Source organism: Pinus tabuliformis, chromosome 2_1, assembly GCF_031772625.1.
Source record: "Pinus tabuliformis cultivar Carrire ecotype Pingquan chromosome 2_1, CPIR1, whole genome shotgun sequence".
NCBI lineage: Eukaryota > Viridiplantae > Streptophyta > Pinopsida > Pinales > Pinaceae > Pinus > Pinus tabuliformis.
The window spans coordinates 978,865,024-978,886,168 of record NC_142299.1 but is presented as its reverse complement, the minus strand read 5'-3'; the positions used below and the strand labels follow the sequence as shown (position 1 = coordinate 978,886,168).

General features: G+C 39.2%; 1 protein-coding gene across 2 annotated transcripts in view; it reads right to left on the bottom strand.

Moving 5' to 3' along the window:
* Positions 1–21,145, bottom strand: part of LOC149203911 (uncharacterized) — a 392,823-nt gene that overhangs the window by 99,670 nt on the left and 272,008 nt on the right. Inside the window, exons 15-16 of one of the 2 annotated variants that reach the window (XM_089403608.1) lie at positions 15,220–15,340; positions 14,841–14,890 (exon numbers count right to left, since the gene is read on the bottom strand). In XM_089403608.1, coding sequence (XP_089259734.1) covers positions 15,233–15,340 — 108 coding nt within the window. In that variant the 3' untranslated portion in view covers positions 14,841–14,890; positions 15,220–15,232. Of the gene's footprint in view, positions 1–14,840; positions 14,891–15,219; positions 15,341–21,145 lie in introns of those variants that run through there. The other variant, XM_089403607.1, reaches the window with a different exon arrangement.

The window sequence follows — 21,145 nt, the reverse complement described above, 5'->3', positions numbered from 1 at the left end:
TTATGTTTTTCGTTTCGATTTTTTTTGGGCTCATGGTCTTGAATTGTATACGGAGTTTTATCACCGTGGATCCATCTGCAATCGATCCAAACGCCAGCATGCTCGAATCGATCTGAATTGATCTACATTGCCACCGTCGACTGTGTCTCTTTGAGAAGTTTCGATTTCTGTCATTTACGCACTTTTGATAACGCCATCGGGCTAGGTAAAAGTATTGTGCACAAGTGAGCTATGTATGATCTCTTTTCCGTTTGCGTAGGAGGGTCACGATTTCATTGTTTTATCAGCGTTCAGCCATTTTGGATTTAACATCACGATATGCATGATATTCGATTTAGGTTTATTTTATTTTCATTTATATTTAATTTTCATTTTGACTTAGTTCATAGCTTTATACGTTTAGGTTTTAGATTTGTTGTTTAATTTTTTGATTAAAATCATACAAGTTCTATAAAAAATATAAAAAGGTTCATTTATTTTAGATTAGATTTTGTAATTTTTTTTTAAGTTTTAATTTAGATTTTAATTTTCGATTTTAGTTTTAAGTTAGATTTAAAATTTTGGTAGTTTTAGTTTATGTTTAGAATAGATTTTTTCAAATTCAAGTTTTGTTTTAGTTTAACTTTAGGTTTTGTTTTCGAATAATTTCTTATTAGAGTTTTAGATTTATTTTAGTTAAGTTTCATTTTATTTTATTTAAAAAAAAAAAATATTTAAATCATAATTTTTTTTTCACAGCTTAGAACTAGATTTTATTTTGCCATTTAAAAAAAAAAAAAAAAACATAAAAAATTTTGTGGAAAATTTTCTTTTGGCCAGATCCAGTTGTTCTCGGGAAATTAACTGATGTGGAATAAATGTTTATTATCTGTACATGAATGATCATCTTAAAGATTAGCTGCAGCTGGTATCTGGTTAATGATTCATGATTTTGCGTGGTTGTTTGAAAGCATTCATCTCTTTTAATTACTGAATATCGTTATTGAGCTCTGGTCATTATAAGAACTCTGTGTGTTTATCGAATATCCTGCATCTGTTCTAGTCATCTGATGATGAATGATTGCTACACGTGGTTTACATTTCCGAAATATTTACTAAGTGATCATTTAAAATTCAAACCCATAAGGCACTGGTCTTTAAACTTCTAAATCCATCTAGTGCTTATCATATTGTGTCTCCCAACCAGCTGGTCGACAGTTGGTCTTCGTCATTTCATAGGGTCTACCCCCCTTAGCCGCGGGAGACAGGCTTAAACGGAGAGATCAGGGATCAGAGTGACAGCCTCCAATCTGAGCGTTGTCGTGTCAATCTGCGCGACAACAGACCCTACTTTTATGTAGCAGCTGGCCTCTATATGCGGTCTTGGATGATGAACTTTGTTCCAGAGCGGGAAACTTTCACTTCGGTACCTGTCTGGGTAAGGCTCTATTCTCTACCTCTTGATTATTGGAAAACTGAATCTCTGGCTACCATTGGCAACAAACTAGGATGTTTTGTCAAAGCTTCAGAAGCCACAAGAAGAGGCAAATACACCTCCTATGCAAGGATCTATGTAGAAATGGATCTATCAAGAGCTCTTCCGGATGAAGTCATCCTAGAAGTTTTTGATGAGGAATGGGTGCAAACCGTAGACTATGAGCATATCCCGTTCAGATGTCGTAAGTGTCACGAACATGGACACTTGTTCAGAGATTGCCCTCTTAGTCAAGCAGTCAACAAGGGCAAACCTAAGGAAATGAAGGACACAGATAGCTTCCAGAAAGTTACAAGTAGAGAAAAAGGTGGCAAAAAAGGATCAAAGCAACTTCGTAATGAGGGTCAAAAGGTTAGTGAAAATAGGTATCAAGCACTGGAAGAGAATGAAGAAATGGCAAATGAAGACCTATCTATGGAGGACGGCCCTAATGAAAAGGAAACGGAACAGAAAGAAAACTGCTACCCAACACAAGAGACTGATAATAAGAAAGAAACTATAATGAGTGAAACAGAACTAGAGATGGATCAGGAAATGACCCAGAGTGAAACAGATCTGGAGGATCATGAACTTCAGGAAATTCTAGACAAGGAACATCTAGATCTAGAAGGGTTCTTGATGCAGGGATCCACGGGAGGGATAGATTCACTACCCCAAGAAGACTGCAACAAAATTCAGCAGCTGTTCTTATGGAAAACTCAGGAAAGAGGATTAGCTAAAGGAAAAACCATTGAAAAGCAAGAATACAGAGGCATGAAAATAATGAAATCAACTCCAGGAGTAGCTACTAGAAATGCAGGAAAGAAAAGGGGCAGGAAAAAGTAGAAGGACCTCTTGATGGAGTGTGGAAAGTTAATGATAGACTCGGGTAAGATGAAAGACCTAACCAGTTACTCCTTTACAAATCTTTAAATATGAAGTTCACATCATGGAATATCAGAGGTCTAGGTAGTAAAAGAAAACAAAGAATGCTTAGTCATAGAATGAAACAGGAAATGCCAGATCTTATCTTCATCCAGGAAATGAAATGTTCCATTCAAAAAATAAAACAAATTCATAACAAATGGCTCAATAGATTTGAGTTCCTAGAGGTTAAAGCTAAAAGCACAGCGGGGGGCATTCTAACTCTTTGGAATCCCCAGAAAATCAGTATAACAGATGCAGAAGCATCTAGAAATTACTTATCAGTGGTCATTCAACCAGTGGGGGATCCAAAAACCTTCCTGGTCACAAATGTTTATGGTCCTCAAAGAATAGATGACAAACTCAAATTGTTAGAATCCCTAATGGATCTCAGGAATAGACAGGCTGGGATTCCTTGGATCATAGGAGGGGATTTTAATATGATCAAATCTCTTTCGAAAAAAAGGGAGGCACCAGAGCGCTAAACAAAGACTCCTTAGCGTTCCAAGCTTTCACAGATGATATGAAATTGGTTGATTCAGAACTGAGCAATGGCCTTTTTACCTGGAACAACAAAAGAGGAGGTGAGGCACAGGTAGCCTCTAAATTGGACAGGTTCATGATATCAAAGGAGCTTATGCTTACAGATAAAGAAATAACAACAAAAGTCCTTCCCTTTGGAGGTTCTGATCACTGGTCGATTCAATTGGAAATCAAGGGTTTGATTACTCCCAGGAACAGGCCTTTCAGATTCGAGAATATTTGGCTCTCCCACCCGGATTTCATCAGTAACATCGAAAAATGGTGGTCTGAAGACTTGCAATTTCAGGGCTCAAAAATGTACATCCTTCATAAAAGACTAAAGCATGTCAAGTTCAAGCTAAAAGAATGGAACAAGAAGGATTTTGGTAACATTTTTGTGAACAAAAGATCATTGGAAATCAAAATACAGGAACTCAACCAGGCACTGATCAAAGACGGCTTTGATAAAGTCAAAAGTGAGCAGGTTGATAAGCATCACCAAGAATGGGAAAATTTATGCAAACAAGAGGAAACATTCTGGAGGCAAAAGTCCAGGGTTCAATGGCTCAAGGAAGGAGAGCGGAATACAAGATTCTTCCACCGATCCACTATGGCTAACAGAGCACACAACAGAATCTCTACAATTAAGGATGAGAATGGAAAGCTCCAGAACACCCATAAGAATATTGAAGCTGTGCTTGTTCAGTATTTCCGAAACATCACCCGAGAAAACAATCCAGACAGGGATCAATCCATCAAGGAAATTACAAGGCATATCCCTAAGTTGGTGTCTAGAGAGGACAATTTTAACCTCAACAGACCTGTTACTAAAGAGGAAGTCAGCGAGGTTCTCAAAGACATGAAGAACTGCAAAGCACCAGGTCCGGACGGTTTCAATGTGGATTTTTTTAAAGCTTGTTGGCATATTGTCAAACAGGATATTCTGAATGTGGTGGAGGACTCCAGGGGCAGCAAAACGATCCTAAAAGCCCTCAACACCTCCTTCATCTCCCTGATCCCCAAACAAGACTCAGCTCAAACTGCAGACAAGTACAGACCCATAGCTTTATGCAATGTGGTTTACAAGATAATTTCCAAAGTAGTGGCTAATAGACTTAAACCTCTCCTTCCTTCTTTAGTGTCCGAGGAACAATCAGGTTATGTGGAGGGCAGACAAATCTTAAATAACATTATTCAAGCCCATGAGGTGGTCCACACGCTTACCAGTAAGAAGCAGGCAGGGATGATCATGCAATTGGATATAGCCAAAGCTTATGACAAAGTTAATTGGATCTACATCAAAAAGGTTCTCACTGCTTATGGGTTCGACCACAACTGGATCCGATGGGTCATGGCTCTGGTGACCTCTTCTAGCTTTTCAATCTTGGTGAATGGCTCTCCCTCAGAGATCTTCATTCCTTCTAGAGGCCTCAGGCAGGGAGATCCGCTCTCTCCCTTTCTTTTCATTCTTATGATGGAGGGACTTGGAAGATCCATTAAGCATGCCAAGGCAATGGGAAAAATCAAAGGTCTTCAATTATCTGAGAATGGTCAAGCTCTTACTCACCAACAATTTGTAGATGATACCATGCTGCAAGGACTCCCCACAGTCAAAGAAGCTTCAGCCTACAATCAAATCCTGAAGGAATTTGCCTTGGCTACAGGTATGGAAGTCAATCTCTCTAAGTCAAAAATCTTCTTCTTAAACACTAACATTGCTATTCAGAGAAACATTTCAAGAATTCTTGGCTTCCAAAGGGATTCCCTCCCCACAAAGTACTTGGGAATTCCTCTCACAGCCAGACCAATGCACAAGAGTATCTGGGAACCGGTGCTTAATAAATTGCAAGACAAAGTCAAAAATTGGACCTTCCGGGTCTTGAACCTGGCAGGCAGGTTGGTTCTGATAAAGGCGGTCCTGCAATCTATCCCGATTTTCATGTTATCTACCCTCCTAGCTCCCAAAGGTGTTTTAGAGCAATTCAACAGCATACAAAGAGATTTCCTCCGGGGTAAGGAAGAAACTAAGAAGAAATGGGCCCTGGTCTCCAGGGACAAAATCTATAAACCCAAGAGATAGGGGGGACTAGGCTTGGATGATCAGGAGATTCTTAATAAAGTTCTAGGAGCCAAGCTTTGGTGGCGCTAGGTTCAAGAGCCAAAAGCTCAGTGGGCAAGAATCTGGAAAGAGAAATATGCCAACTCTTGGCACACTAAGGATCTCATAAGAATGTCTGGTAATTTAAAAGGTTCTCACATCTGGAATAGAGCCTAGGAAAACAGAAGCCTAGTTCAAAATAACAGCTTCTGGGAAATCAGAGCAGGAGATCTTGCACTCTTTTGGGAAGACAAGTGGCAACAAGAACCAACGCTGTTAACAGAGGATTTTGCCAGTCTCAAGCAGGAAACAGATCACCAAGGGTTAAACGAAGTTAAGGATTTCTAGGATCTTGCTCAGACCTCAGGAAAGTGGAGAAGCTGGAGAAAAATTGACTGCAGCGATGATAGCCCTATTAAAATTAAAGCAGAGGCACTTGGGAGCTTGCTTAAACAAAGGATGATTTTAGTTACAGAGGGGCAGGATCAATTGAGATGGGGCAATAACAATAAAGGCACCTTTAATCTTAAGGAAGCTAAAAGTATTCTCCTTGGGCTTGATTCCAGTGTCCCAGACAAGACCTGGCAGCACCTCTGGAAGCACCAAGGCTGGATGAAAATCAAGCTTTTCATGTGGTTGGTTCATCATAAGAAAATTTTAACCTGGGACAACATTAGGAAAAGGGGTATTATGGGGCCTTCCAGATGCCAGCTTTGTGAGGAGCAGGAGGAGAATATGGAGCACATTCTTAACAGCTGCTCTTATACCACCTGGTTATGGGATGCTTTCTCTTCCATTTTCCATCAGTCAGATAGGGACAGAAGTAGTATCACTAATACCCTAAACAAGTGGAGAGTGAACTATTCGGAGAATGAGTTCATTAATCTGGCCTGGGCCTTCACGCCAAGCTTCATTATCTGGAATGTGTGGAAAGAAAGGAACAAGAGAATTTTCAAAAATGAAAAGTCCACCCCTCACCGTCTTTTTGAACTGATCCTGAAACAACTTCGGGAGACAGTTAGTACCACAGTTCGTAATCTCCCCAAAAATCCCCCCTCTTTGTCTGAGCTGAGAATTCTCAGACAATTGGGAATGAAAGGGCTTATTCCCCAAGGTCAAATCAGAAAGGACACAGCTATGGATATAGAGAAGGAATTCTGGAAGCCCCCACCAAAAGGATATCTGAAATACAACATTGATGGGGCTTCAAAAGGCAACCAGGGAACCATTGGTTTTGGAGGAGTTTTAAGAGATGAAGAGGGTAGGATTACTTTTATCTTCCACTATCATCTAGGCAGAGCCACAAATAATATGGCAGAATTAATGGCTCTGGAACAATATCTAGAGTTTCTGATCTAGAACCATTGCTCAAATGTCATTGTTGAAGCGGACTCGGAGATTACCATTAACTTTGTGAAAAGAATCAACTGTGGTACACGGCCGAAGAAAGTTTCTAATCACTGGAAACTAATCCTAGTTTACCAAAGAATCCAAGTTCACCTCCAGGGGCTTCGAACTGTGAGTTTCAACCATGTTCGACGTTCGGCCAATAAACTAGTGGACCTTCTGGCCAACCAAGGGGTGAACAATGCAGATTGCGGGATGGCGAACAAGTGGCAGGAGATTCCTCAAAACCATTTAAAGGCTCGCTGCGATGAACAAGCTGCAGAAGACAGAGAAGTGTTTCGTTATCGGACCCGGATGACTAGCATGAATTGATTTATCCGGCAAGAATTTTCACAACCTATCTGAAGCATATGGCAGAAAGGCAAGCTAAGTTATGTCTCACTCTCTACCGGAGTCAGTTGAATGGGGTCCCCAGGTTCTTAGAAGACAATTTAATGGGTCTTTTCACAAACAAGCTCAGTATCGGGGACAGGATCCATAGAAAGTATAGACAGAAAGGGAGATTGGTTTTTCCGGCAGCAGGTATTCTCCCCCTTCCAGCTTTCAGGTCTAAAAACCACGCCCGGGTCAGCTCTACGGTGATCGCACGACTCATGAGCGGTTTGTGGTTTTGTAGTTTCAGGAGCGATCCCATTGGGATTGCGACACATGGCAGAGGGATTGACTCGAAAACCGCCCTTGATCGCACATTATCTTTCAGGCATGTTCGGATGCGCGATATGATTCCTGGCCGTTGGATCCAGCAGCCAGGATCAACGGCAGGGATAGATCGTTTTGTTTTGTGGGGCCAGGTGGGCTTTATACATTAAGCCTGTTTGGCGCGTCTTTTCCCTCTCTTGTGGGGTGTGGGTTTCACGCGGTTGGGGATGTCTGTGGTAGTTGGTTGGCTTCGGGGAATGTATTGGTACGGAACTTCCCTAATAGGTGGGGATTATTGTAGCCTTTCCATGTCAGCTTCTCTTAAGAAGGGTTAATTCATTAGTAGGGTGGGGGGTCTTTGACTTTGGCAAGGATTCTTTTTCCCATGTTCTTGTAAAGAATTGGGTTTTTGTATAATATGTAATTTTTCTTTTGTATTAATGAAATAGAAGGCTCGGCACTTGCTTCAGCAAAAAGAATAAACCCTAAAAAAGAACTAACTAAATAAAAATAAATAAATAAATAAGAGGAAATACCTAATCTAATTCAACGCATAGATAGAAAATTAAAACAAAATCGAATGTTCTTGTTGTTTGATGTGTGCAGGTCTGAGGATATTTGACGGTGGAAAGGATTGAGGAGCGAGGGGAGCAGTGATAGAGCTCGACGGAAAGGGAGGAGGATGCTTGCAAGTGAGGAAATCCGCAGGGAACGAGAAAGGAAGAGAGGAAGAGCAGTGTGAGAAGAAGGGAACTGCAATGGCAACGGAAGGAGAATAGTTGAGCTGTAGGTTTAGGGAATTAAATGGGAGCTGTAGCTGCGGGGTTTTCTGTTGCAGGTTAGGGACAGCGCGTTGGAGAGAGAAACGTGAGAATGGAGCAGCATGGAGTGAAGACGCAGACAGAGAGGGAATGGCAGAGTTGGAGCTGCGTTGATGAGGAGGGAAGGAATGTTGCGACAGGGATGGGGCTGTGATAGCAGCGTGCAGATCTGGATAGCGTGGATGGATGCAGCTGCGCGGAGGGATTGGCAGTGGATGGAGGAAACTGCGTGGAAGGGATGCAGCAGCGTCGAGGGTTTTAAAGAATGCGTGGGCAGCGTTGAAGGCTGTGTGGACTGCGATGAAGGCAGTGGGGTCACGCAGAGAGGAGGTAATGGAGCAGAGGTATGGCAACATTTGCAAAGAGCCGCGGAGGATGAAAGATGGCAGCAGCGTGGGCTGAAGGGAAGGGGTGACGGGTAGCAAAGATGGCGAGGGTTTTACACAGTTTCCCAAAAATTTCGAAATTTTCCTGCAACAAAAAATGAAAACCCCAGGCAGCAGTAGACAGGTGGTCCAGAAACCCCTCAAAACTTTCCAGAAATCTTAAAAAAATTTAAATCCTTCTGCTTCAGATTGCTTAATGAAACCCTCACGAAATTTCCAGATAAAAAATTTAAAACTCTTGGATTGCAAAATCTCTGGACAGAAACCCTGCCAAAAATGATGCTGATGGACCTCCAGAGATCCAGATCTTACCCTCCGAGGCCTAGATCTGGACTCTGCACAGCTTTCAGCTTCAGATCTGTAGCTGCAACAAAAAAAACACCCAAACGATATACATAATGACCCAAAAAACATTAAAACCCTGGAAACCAAAGTCAGAAAACTAAAGAAAGTTACAGATCTATGTACATAAATAGCAGATCTATCAGATCTAAGGAGTGTGAGTCCAACTCCGCTCCCAAATATGATGAACTGAGGCTCTCAACAGCCAGATCTATCAATTTAGCAAAAAAATAAAAATAAAAAAATTTGAATTTTAGAGGAGGTACTGAGCTCAAAAACCTTCATGCATCACAAAAATATATCTTATGATAAGCTCAGGATCAAATTATAGCTGGGCTCTTCAGAAAACACGGATCGAGAGTTGGTTGGTTCAGCCGAGAACTTCCCCGAACACCCGATGATTTAATAATCAAGGATTTTCCTGTGAAACTCAATTCAGCCGTCAACATAGAGCGAGAAAACAATAATAAAATTCAGATCTAATAGAGATACCTGCTATTATATTCAAAACTTAAATTGTCATTCAAACCCGAGCGACTGAGCAAGATACCTGTACTCAAATCGCTCTTCAGAAGCTATTATTAATGGCAAAAAAGAAATTACGCACAAAAATAATACATTTTACAACATTTCCGTGAAGAGTAACACCAGCAGAAATTTAACCCCAAAGTCTTTCTTTATTGCTCATAAAAAGATTACAAGAGAGAGCTTTTCGCTTAGTACACGATCAAAAGATCAAATCATTTCAACTGATAAATGACCTCCTATTTAAAGATAAATCTTCCAACGACTAGTTCGAGTGATCCTCGTCAAAGTGATCTCGCCGTTGATGAGGATCAAAATTTCTTTTAATCTCATCCGTTGAAATTTTAAATATTGAGTTCGAATTTTTCAATTAAATGCATTTTAATAAATTCAAAAATTAAAATTTTGCATTAATTTCCTCAAAATTTTGACTTTGACTTAACCCCAGGGACCTAAGGCATAAAATTTAGCAAAATAATCAATTAACCTTAGTCCCTGGACCTGTTAAGATTTAATTTTTTAAAGGACCCACGAATTTTACCTCTGGAAAATTTAAATTTACCTAGGACCTAGGACCTATGAGGGGATAAATTATTTTTCTAACCCTCAAGACACTTTACATCATGATTTTACATTTTTACATCTCAAGGGGGAACACCCATCTGAAAAGGACCCTCACAGACTACCCAGATCTGCGACACAAATATAATCTAGCAGATCAAGCAATTTGTAATAAAATAACCTAACCAAATAGTTAGGATTATTCCCAAATCACTTTTATATAGACTCGATCTAGAACACTAGGACTCCCCTAAGATCCCACTTACAAAATCCACTCCGGCTTTGGGGTAAGGCTGAAGGAAAACTTTGTCGACCATCCGAGAATGGATCGTTGAGACAAAAAACCTCCCGAAATGTAGATCGTCACCAGAAAAGTAGGTTTACCTAGGTGATTACATATACGACACGGATCTGCTGAAATTATTTACATTATACACATGCAGACTAGGTTTACATTATAAGATGATCCTCAAACTGATGATGATAGCTGGATGGCAAGAACACATCGATCAGGCGCTATCCCTTTTGCGAAAAAGGGGGTGTACTACTATGGGTCGTTGACACGTGGTGGTCAACAGGTATTAATATAAAACTGGCTTAGAAGGTTCCAAAAGTCATGTATGAAGCCAAATCTAATCTTAGCCATTGATTAGAGATGTAATCTCGGCCGTTGAAGGACCAGCAAGAAAAGTATAAGAGGAGGCTTAAGGGTCAGTTGGAGATTACACCAGAATGATCAGTGATTTGAGCGGGGTTTGCTAAGTAAAGTCGAATCAGTGATCAGCAGCGAGGAGTAGTGAGTACTGGACAGAGAGGCAGAGATAGTGTCGAGAGACCAGCGCAGAAGCAGAGAGGCAGACGCTGAAGCCAGAGCAGGCCATGCAGATCCCAGCAAAGAGAGCGGAGTGGCCAGAGGGTCGACATCATCCACGCAGAAGGCAGCAGGAGTGACGCAGAGGATCCCAGAGGCCACGCACTTCCTGAGAGGGTTGACACAAAGGCCAGAAGGGTCAGCACAGTGCTTTAGAGTTGCTGGAGAGGGTTTCATGGGGCAGGTTTTTTGAATACTTGCTTCTGAACAGAGAGGTATTACTGCCGGTTATTTTTCTCTATCAGGTGAGCCAGTTTGGCAGCCAGTTTGGCAGCCAGTTGTACTCAAGGATATACTGCATAATAATATAACCCTCAGAATTGCTGCACTGGTTTTCCGGCATTGGATTTTTCTGGGGACGGGTTGTCCAAAAATAACGGTGTCACTTGTGTGATTGTTTTTCTTTCAGTTGTTGATCTGTAGATGGTTGAGACTGTATTGTGTTTATTTCATTATTTATATGTTTTAAATAACTTGTTCGTAATTAACAAGTAGAAGAAATAAACCAGAAGAATACAGATTAAATTTCTAAAGGATAGACTTAGAAATTTCAACATTGGGGTCGATGCAGTATTTTCTAGGACTCAAGGTGTGGCAGAGAAATGGGGAAATCTTGGTCAAAGGAGATATACTTTGGAGATCTTAAAAAAATTCAGGATGTTGGACTGTAGACCCATGTCTACATCTATTGTAACAAATTAGAGGAATATTGATGGATAAAAGCAGGAGGCAATGGACCCCACCTTATATAGATAGCTTATTGGCTCTCTCATGTATTTGGTCAACACAAGGCTGGAAATTTTCTTTGCAATCAACACTCTTAGTTAGTTCATGGTGTAACCAAAGAGAGTGCATTGGATAACAACAAAGCATGTGCTACGATATCTACTAGGTATTATTTAGCATAGGTTGAAATATACTCAAGGTGATGGTGTTAGGTTGATTCGATACACTAATGCAGACAGGGTAGGTAATGTAGCAGACTTGAGAAGCACTTTAGGGTGTTTCATCGGCATGGGATTAGGGGTTGTCTCTTGGTATAGTAGGAAGCAGAAGTTTGTTGCATTAAGCTCTGTAAAAGCAGAGTACATGGTAGCAAGCAAGCGACATGTGAGACCATATGTCTTCGGAAGTTTCTAGTGGCACTGTTTGGTCAGAGGATAGAGTCGACCATCATTCATTGTGATAATTAGAGTTGCATCAAGCTATCTAAAAATCTAGTATTTCATGGTCGGTCAAAACATATCGACATACAATACCATTTCATCAGGGATTGTGTAGAGCGTGGATAAGTTCAACTACAGTATGTGCTACAGATCAACAGGTGCAACCATTCTGACGAAGTCCTTGAACAAAAGAAAGTTTTTTTTTTAGGGACAAGTTGGGTGTTGTGGAGAACACCTTCCTCGCTAAGAGGGAGTGTTAAATATTGTAGCTTAGACATGTATTCTAGCCTTGAGAGTGTCACTAAGGCTAGGAACATAGAGGAATTAATTATCTCCAAGCCCATGTAATTTTTCCTAAGTTTCACTTAGGGAAAATGTCTTAATTAAGTCAATTAGTGATTTTTAAATATTTCCTAAGTTAAAACTTAGGGAAAGTGGTTAATTAATTGACATTAGTTGAGATAAGATCGATTCACCTCTAGAAGCTTCTTGAAAGTTTCTAAGATGATCTTAGCCATCGATTGGGACAAGATAACTTCTAATCTTAGCCATTCATTTGTGAATGGGAAATTATAAAGGGATATAAATGGGAAACATTAGAGATAGATTAAACATTGAGTTGGGTGAGTTTTTAGTGAGACACCAGGAGGGTTTCAGCAACAGTGATTGAGGAAGAATTTTGTAGGGTTTATTCTTCATCCGAGAGATCTCCGAGTTCTGAGTTTCAGAGGGAAGATTCTACTGGCCAAATTATTTTTTCAGAGGAGGTCGAGATTATTTCCAAAGGGCAGTGCAAGTTTTCTGGAGGTAGTGTGAATTGTCAAAATTGCTAGTGGGAGTTGCTAGAGGCAGTGTGAGTTTTCCATAGGTCATGCAAGTTTGCTATGAGGCAATGTGAATTGTTGGGGAGGCCATGCAAGTGCTATGGAGGCTGTGTGATTTGCAGAAGGGAATCCGTGGGGTTTTCCTTGTTCGATTTGATCAACAATGATGAAGATAAATTTTCCAAAGCTTTGCCAGAGTGAGACAAGTTCTTTATGTAATTTCTCAATAGTAGATTTGTTGAAGATTAATAATAAAACCCTTAGATTGAAAACTGGTTTTCCTCACATTGGGGTTTTTCTAGTGACGCTTGTCCAAAAATGTGTTATTTGTTTGATTGGTTTCTCATGTATTCTGCTGCAAATATTACTCGGTGAATGATGTTGTTCATGTCTTTATTCATTAGTTTTAGTTGATAAATTAATTTTTATATGTATAAGTAATCAGAATAGTAACTAGGTTAATAACACCTTCTGGGCAGTAGAAATTTCACCCAATGCGCCCCCCCCCAAGCCATGTGCTCCATTGGGTCCACTCCCTCTACATGAACATTGTCACAATGCAGGAATGCCAAAGTCAACTCCATGCCTCCCTATGAGAATACAATGAGTCCATGGTGTCACTTGCCATCTTTATATTTCAGAAGATCCTTTTAAATCATGCATTTATTATTCATTTGAGGGATTTACTATGTCAACAATGTGAGAAGGCATCTCCACATGAAAACATCTTTCATCCAAACACATAGAAAATGCATCAAACAAAGTGTTATCACGTTGAAGCCATCCTCAAAGCTAAAACATAGCGTCAAATATGTAGAAAAGGCCTCCAATTGTGTTTCCTTACCCCAAAATATATTAAATGGTGAAATATGCTTCCAAATATGTGAAAATGGAACTTTACCCCAAAACATTCTCCTCAAAAGGGAAACACACCTCCACATATGTGGAAGCTTATCCATTATGATTATTTCTCACCCCTTCTTTCCTTTCACATGTCCTAACCACCTCCTTGAGGAAGGTGTTTGACCTTAGACGGTTCTTTAATCAACACCAAGTGTGGCTTAGTGCCATGTAGAACCCTCCCAAGTAGGACGCTCATCTACTAATGTTATGTTCTTTATCACATTATCCATCCTTGTGGTCCTAGGCCTTGGGTTCAATCGAGGAATAAGAATCTTAATCAATGATGCAACAAAAGTTAGTGCAATCCATGTAATTATGCCTCCAAATCTATGTCATGTGCACCCAAGTGGAGCCTCATCGTGAAATAACTCCAAAAAATGATCCATCGATACCTCTTAAATCTCTTCTTGCAACATGTGACTACTACTAAACATTGAGTATCTATTGAGCTAGTGAGAGAAGAAGGGCCCATGAAAATGTGAAATGAACCGTGCACTTTCAAGGGGTAAAAAAATACCTAAAGAAATTTGTTTAACATTGGACTAACATATGTACAAAAATTCATACAAATGAGGAAAGCATCCATTTAAAAAGAAATCTATGAGTCTAGGTCACATTTGATTAACTATTTTAAAAATATTAGTAATGATGCATACCTAGAGAAATATGTTTAACACTATACTAGCTTATGTACAAATTCATAAAATGAGGAAAACATCTATTTAAAAGGAAACTTATAAGCCTATGCCTACACTTGATTAACTATTTTAAGCATCCATAGTTACTATGTAGGAATTCAAATCTCAAGAAAAAACAAAATGCCACAAATTCTACAAGTACCAAAATTTGTCAATGGGACTAATACGTGTCATATTTTGCTTACATGATCAAGTTTGATGAAAGTAATTATGGCATATGATGTGATTGTATACTATCGCTTTCCTTTGGAAAAAAAATTGCGTACAACAATTTTTCAAGAAAAAGGCTCCTATTTATAATTGAGGGAATTGAGAGTATTGGAAAAGGATTTGTCACTGCATGTCAAATTCAAATTGATGTGCTCAATAAGGGTGTAGATTTTTCACATGTTGGGGCGCAATAAAATATGTTAACCTTCCCAAATTTCATAGAAAGAAAATATTCATCTAACTCTGATGTCTATTAGTTGTAAATGTGGTATTGATTTGCAGCAAAATAAGTTTCATTTAAAAAAACATGTCCTATGTGGATATTGAAGTATATTACTTTCATCTAGTATGCACAACTACTATAGCATTTAGCTATGTCACAATTCGAGGAATATAAATGTAATAAGAATCCATGTATACAATTGGTTTCTTCCATTTGAAATTCCTCCTTTTTCTATCATGTCTTTGTAGTGGATAATATATAAAGAAATGAAAAGGAAACAGGGGAATCCAAACTCATCTCTCACAAAATGAATGAACCTGGAGAACACAACCAAACAATTCGACTTCAAATATAGGATTGTAAAAAGCTAGCCTAGGAGTAAAACATAACTTTGATGTTGCAATTAAAACCTAGAAGATATGATACTACCTAAGTGACTAGTCCTTGTTGATAGAAAATAAATGTTTAGACGACGATTCTATCATAAGAAAAATTCCAAAATATTGTTTCAAATAAAAGTAAACATCTTTCAAAAATTTAAGAATTTAACAAGACGCTGCATTTAGAATTCAACATAATAGTTTTCCATTTTTGGCACTTTGGCAGAAATATTACTTAAGAAACTATGCATGAAGATTAAATTTACCTGGTGAATCATTTTAAGTAAGACTCTTCCTTGCTTTCGCTACAATTTCTTCAGTGGTTATGCCTATAACCTCGTTTACACACCTCATGGATGGAACATAGATTTTTCCCGACAATTCCTCCTATTATTTTTAATATCAATCAATTGTCCTATCAGATAAAATAGAGTTTGACTATAACATCAGATAACAATATGAGACTAATCAAAATAAAAACAAGCTTGCAAGCATCATGTAGATGAATTCAATGTAAAAGTGGAAATACAAAATAACACAAGAATAAATGCATATAACAATTTAAACTAGTATACAGCATGTTGGGCCATAGTGCAATGGTAAGATCCAAGTATGTACCACAATGTAACGAATTAAAACATGGCATGTGGTGCTTGAATAAGAAAACATGGTTGGATGTTAGTACTATGTGATTTTTACATAATAGATGTTATGATAGGCAATGCCTTTTTTTATGGGCCTCCTATTTTTTAAATTCAAGAGTATGGTTAAGATAAGGTAAGATGGACAATTTTTAAATAATATTTGACTATTTTGGGGTGATCTATTCACCAAAGGTCTATCCTTATCCTCAACAACCAAATTTGCAACAAATTTTGTAATCTAGATCCATGTCAGTATGTATTATGGACTAACTAAATTCAGTGTGTGAAATTCATCTTACGCATTCTCTATCATGTGTGTAGGCTCTAACTTAACGGGAAAATTGATAAAGGTTGTAAATGTGTCTACAAGATAGTATAAAGGACAAAGTATATAGTTCAAATGACAAGCACAACGCATGTTCAAATGGGGAAATTAAATATGGTCAAGTTGGTGTTTTCCATGACAATATATATGAAAAGTACCATTCCAAATGAAAATTTTAAAAATTAGGCATACAAGTAACAATCCCAAGGGTTTGTATAGAAGGAAAAGGAACATCTAAGTGTGAAAGGAAAAGCACTGTGTAGGATCAAATAGGCTCCTCAAACTTAGTATATCAACATAATCTAGCACTCTATTGAAAATAGTTTCAAAAAGTGTAATATCCCAAATAGATAAATTTCTAACGATTCTGAGATATTATAAAATGTTCCATTAATTTTAATTCTAAAAAATTTCAACAACATAAATTTTTGCAAAATGGCAGGAATGATTGAAATGGGAAACCATGCCAAACAGATAGAAATGAAACAAACACTAGAACTCAACTTTATTTATATAATATATGTTGTTACAAAAAAAATCACTGAGAGAGAATGAAAAGAAATGAAGCACCAGTTGAGGATTTGAATGATCCTCACTCCAACTCTAGATCTGTTGTAGATATTATCTTTAGTTGTTGTCCCTGAAGCTCTGTGAAATCCCTAGATGGAATCTCCTCAAGGGTGTTGGGTTTTCGTCCAACACAATGGTAAACCCGAGGGTTTTTGTCTTGGGGATTAGCTGAGCTAGGAACTTTGTTCTCCATGTTGGAAATTGTAACTAGGTTCGATATTCATTTAATGTATTTGAGTCATCATGAAATGTACCTATCAAAAGAATAAATAAAAGAATTTTTATTGTTGTAACAATGACTTATTAAAGCATGGGTTTCATGCTTGGGTCATCATTATATTAGTCAAAGTCCCCATTGTGGACTCCTAGGATTAATATTGAGTTTATAGAGTCATTGTACATTCAAAGAGACCCTTCTTAGGCTTTTGAATCATGTAAAAAGGTTAAGTATTGAGTCAAATATGATTTATGTATCCTCTACACCAAGTCAGCCTAAGGACCCTAATTCGACCCACGAGAAGCCTATAAATAAAAGCTAGTTGAAGTCATTTGGAGCATCACATCTCAAGCTAGTTCAATATCTCAAGAGTAGCTGGAGAAGTGCGAAGTTTGTTTCCAGGAAGCCAAAAAAAGTGTGAGTTTGGGGAAGTCTAAGGAGAAGAATAAAATCAAACTTTTGGTGCCTCTCTCTCTCTGTTTCGTGCCCTAGATTGGAATATCAAAGTCTTCCAAGTTTCGATGTTGCCAGAAGCTGCTGCCTAGTCGAAGTTGTTGGAAGTGGTCGAAGATCTGGGAGGCTGACTTGGTGTGGAGGGAAGGTCTACTCTTTGTCTAGGGTGAAGAGTTTCAAAGAATATTATTGAAAGGAAGAATTTTATTGACTAGGTTTTCCCTTGAGGGTGGTTTTTCCCTAGCATAGTGCCTACATCTTGTGACTCTTGTTTTGTGATATTCTTATACACATAATATGGTAATTGCTTGATGAAATATAAGATAATAAAGAAGTAAAAGAAGCCAACACACTCACATGTAACTATCAGGAAAGGAGAATGAAACCCTAATATAACTACTTTGATTTTCTAGCATGGTATCAGAGGTAAGGTCCGGAAGAGTCAAATATCACTTTGTTGGCATGGATTCTGCCTCTACGATGAACTACATAATGTGAAAATTTCTAAACAGAAATTCAATTACTGCAACAACTGATTTATTTTATCTACTTATTTTCCAATAAGTTATTTATGAAATTCCGTCAGTAAATATTAAAATAAATTCTACTGCAGATATCACACCATTATACAAAAACAAATACATGCACAAGAATCAAACACATCAACACAGTTATTTTGGACAATTGTCCCCAGAAAAACCCAATGCGAGAAAATCAGTGAAGTAGAGGAGGGTTTTATTAATCAATTTTCTTGAGTACAAATAGGGTGCCAACTGGCTTACCCAACAGAGATAACAACATGGTAGTAATACCACAAAAATCCTATGGCGCTTCCCCTAGGCTCAGCGTCAACCTAGCTAGCCTTTATGCAGCTCCCAGACCCTCTGCGTTAGCACTTTGCCTCACTGCGTCAGCACTTGGCCTCTCTGTGTCACCCAAGCAGGCCCTCAAGTTATTGCGCAATCCAACTGCCTCTGCGTCTTTCTAATTGGCTCTAGGTCTGCCTTTCTGATCTCTTTGCTGGTCCTCAGACACTATCCCTGCCTCTCTACTATGTACCCACTGCCTCTCCGTTAGTATATCTCCAACTGACCCTCAAGTCTTCTCTTACACTTTTCCTGTTTATAAATCAACGACCGAGATTAAGTCCTTAATCAATGGCTAAGATTAAAATAGACTTGATCCTTATCTTTTAGAAGCTTTTCATCCTTATATTTATTAATACCCATTAATATTTTTATTTTCCTAAGTTGAGACTTAGGAACTCATTAAAAATATTAATTATTTTAATAACTCCTCATCTGGATGGAATTTTCCAAAACGATTTCTGGGTCTTGGAGATCTCATGTTCTTTAGCCTCTCCACCAATTTTCATGGCTAGATCACATCCGATGCTACCCCAAATCAACACTCCCTCTTAGCGAGGAATGTGCTCTAGTAATGCTCCACCACTAAACATCACCCTAATCATCCTGCATCGGTACCTGTGCTGATGCTTGGCTTGCTACCCAACATCCTCTACACTACTGCCTCCTGTATCATTGCCTATGGCTCTACCACTGCCACTGCTACATTTGTACTGCAGCTCCCTCTGCATCTATGTTGTTGCTGGTCCTTCTTCCCAACACTGTATCTACACTGCAACTCTATCTCAAATGTTGCATCATGTTGCTCATAGCACTGCAACACTTGATATATATCCATTTCTGCTACTGAAATGGATTCTTTACCATCCCCATCTTCTCCCTACAATAAGCGAACTTGGTTCTTCCAAGGGCCTTGGTAAGGATGTCCGCCACTTGTTTTCCTGTAGGAGTGTATCTCAATTGCACAACTCCTCGATGGACACAGTCTCTGACAAAGTGACACCAAATATCAGTGTACTTTGGCCGATCATGAAATAATCGATTCTTAGAGAGCTTGATGCAACTCTGATTATCACACATGATCCTAGTCGCTTCCATCCTTCTTCTAAATAGGTTTGCAAGCAATTTTCTAAGCCATATGGCTTCGCACGAAGCTATGCTAGCGGTCATATATTATTCTTCGGCTAAGCTCAGAGCTACAGATTTATGTTTCCTACTGCACCAAGAGGTCATCCCTGATCCAACGTTGAAATAATACCTAGAGGTATTTTTCCGATCTACTGAACTTCCTTCCCAATCTGCATCAGTAAACCCACTCAGTCTGATATCATTGCTTCTGGTGTATAAGAGTCCATAATCAACTGTTCCCTATATATATCCGAGAACATGTTTGATTGCTACCTAGTGCGCCCCCTTCGGTTCCACCATGAACTGACTAAGGGTGTTGACAGCGTAACAAATGTATGGCCTAGTATTGACCAAATACATCAAGGACCCTATGAGCTGCTTGTAGAAGGTGGGATCAATATCCTTGTCTTTTGATGCATCAATTTTCTTCCAGTTGGTGATCATTGGAGTAGCCCTAGGCCTACAGTCCTGCATCTTGAATCTCTTCAGAATTTATGTAGCATATCTCCCTTGTCCAAGGAAGATCTCCCCCTTCTACTGCCAAACTTTCAACCCTAGAAAATAATGCATCTATCCCAAATCCTTCATGTCGAATTCTGTGGCTAGATTCTTCTTGCAGTCCTCGATTAGCCTGGATGATCCTGTCAAGAAGAGATCATCCACATATAATACTAGGATTAGAGGCTTATTCTCTACAACTAGATAGTAGAGATTTGGATCTGCGTCACTCTTGACAAACCCCATCTTCTGCAGGTAGCCATCAATTCGACAATACCATGCTCTAGGTGCCTGTTTGAGCCCATATAGGGCTTTCTTCAATATGCATACATGGAATTTCTTTTCATGTGTCTCAAAGCTTTCTAGTTGTTCAATGTATACTTCCTCTTCTATCACTCCGTTCAAGAATTTCGTTTTGACATCCATCTGATGAATCTCCCACCCCATCTATGCTGTAAGAGATATCATGGTTCTAATAGATGTATACCTGGCTACTAGGGCAAAGGTCTCTTCATAGTCTATTCCTACCTTTTGAGCATACCCCTTAGCCACAAACCTGGCTTTCTATTTTTCCACACTGTCGTTTGTAGCGTATTTAATCTTGTAGATCCATCTCGAACCTACCACTGATCTGTCTTGAGGCCTAGGCACTACTTCCTAGAACTCATTCACCATTATAGAGTTGTATTCTTCTACCATCGCATCCATCCAAACCTGATGTTGAGCTGCCTCCTGAAAACTAGAAGGTTCCCCATCCTGAGCTACTAAGGCCTGATATCTATCTGGCTATCTTCGCTCCCTTTTATTGTTCCTGGGTGCACCAATGAAATCTTCTGCATCCCGCAGAATCTGTCAAAGTTCCCAACTCGTTCTTCCCCTGGTAGTAGGTGCATATGTTAGCTCTTCCTCTTCCTGTGATTCCTCCTATTCTGAAGGAGAATTATTGGTACTGGCTTCCGCTGGTTGAAGTGGTTTGACCAACGTCTCATCTTTTCACTGCTCCTCGGAAGGCATTTCTCGAGATTTTTTGAAGGCCCTATTTTCCATGAACTTCACATCTCGTCGAACTACTACCTTCTTGCTCCCTGGAAGATAGATTCTATATGCCTTAGCATTCTCGCTATATCCCACTAGATATCTTTTCTCTGTAGTTTGATCTAACTTCTTCCTCCTCTCCTCGAGAAAATGACAAAATGCTAAACTCCCAAATATCCTGAAATGCCTAACTTCAAGTGTCTTCCCAATGAAGACTTTCTCTGGAGTAATCTTGCCCAATGCCCTATGAAAAGTTCTATTCTGGACATAGACTATCGTCTTGCATGCTTCCTCCCACGGGAATTTTGGCATATCCTGATCATACATCATAGCCCTAGCTGCTTCCACGATAGTCTTGTTCATTCTTTCTGCTACTCCATTCTACTCCGGGTTGTAAGGAGCTGTCCACTCTCTTCTAATGCCCTCCCTAGCGCAAAGATCAGTGAAGTCCTTGTT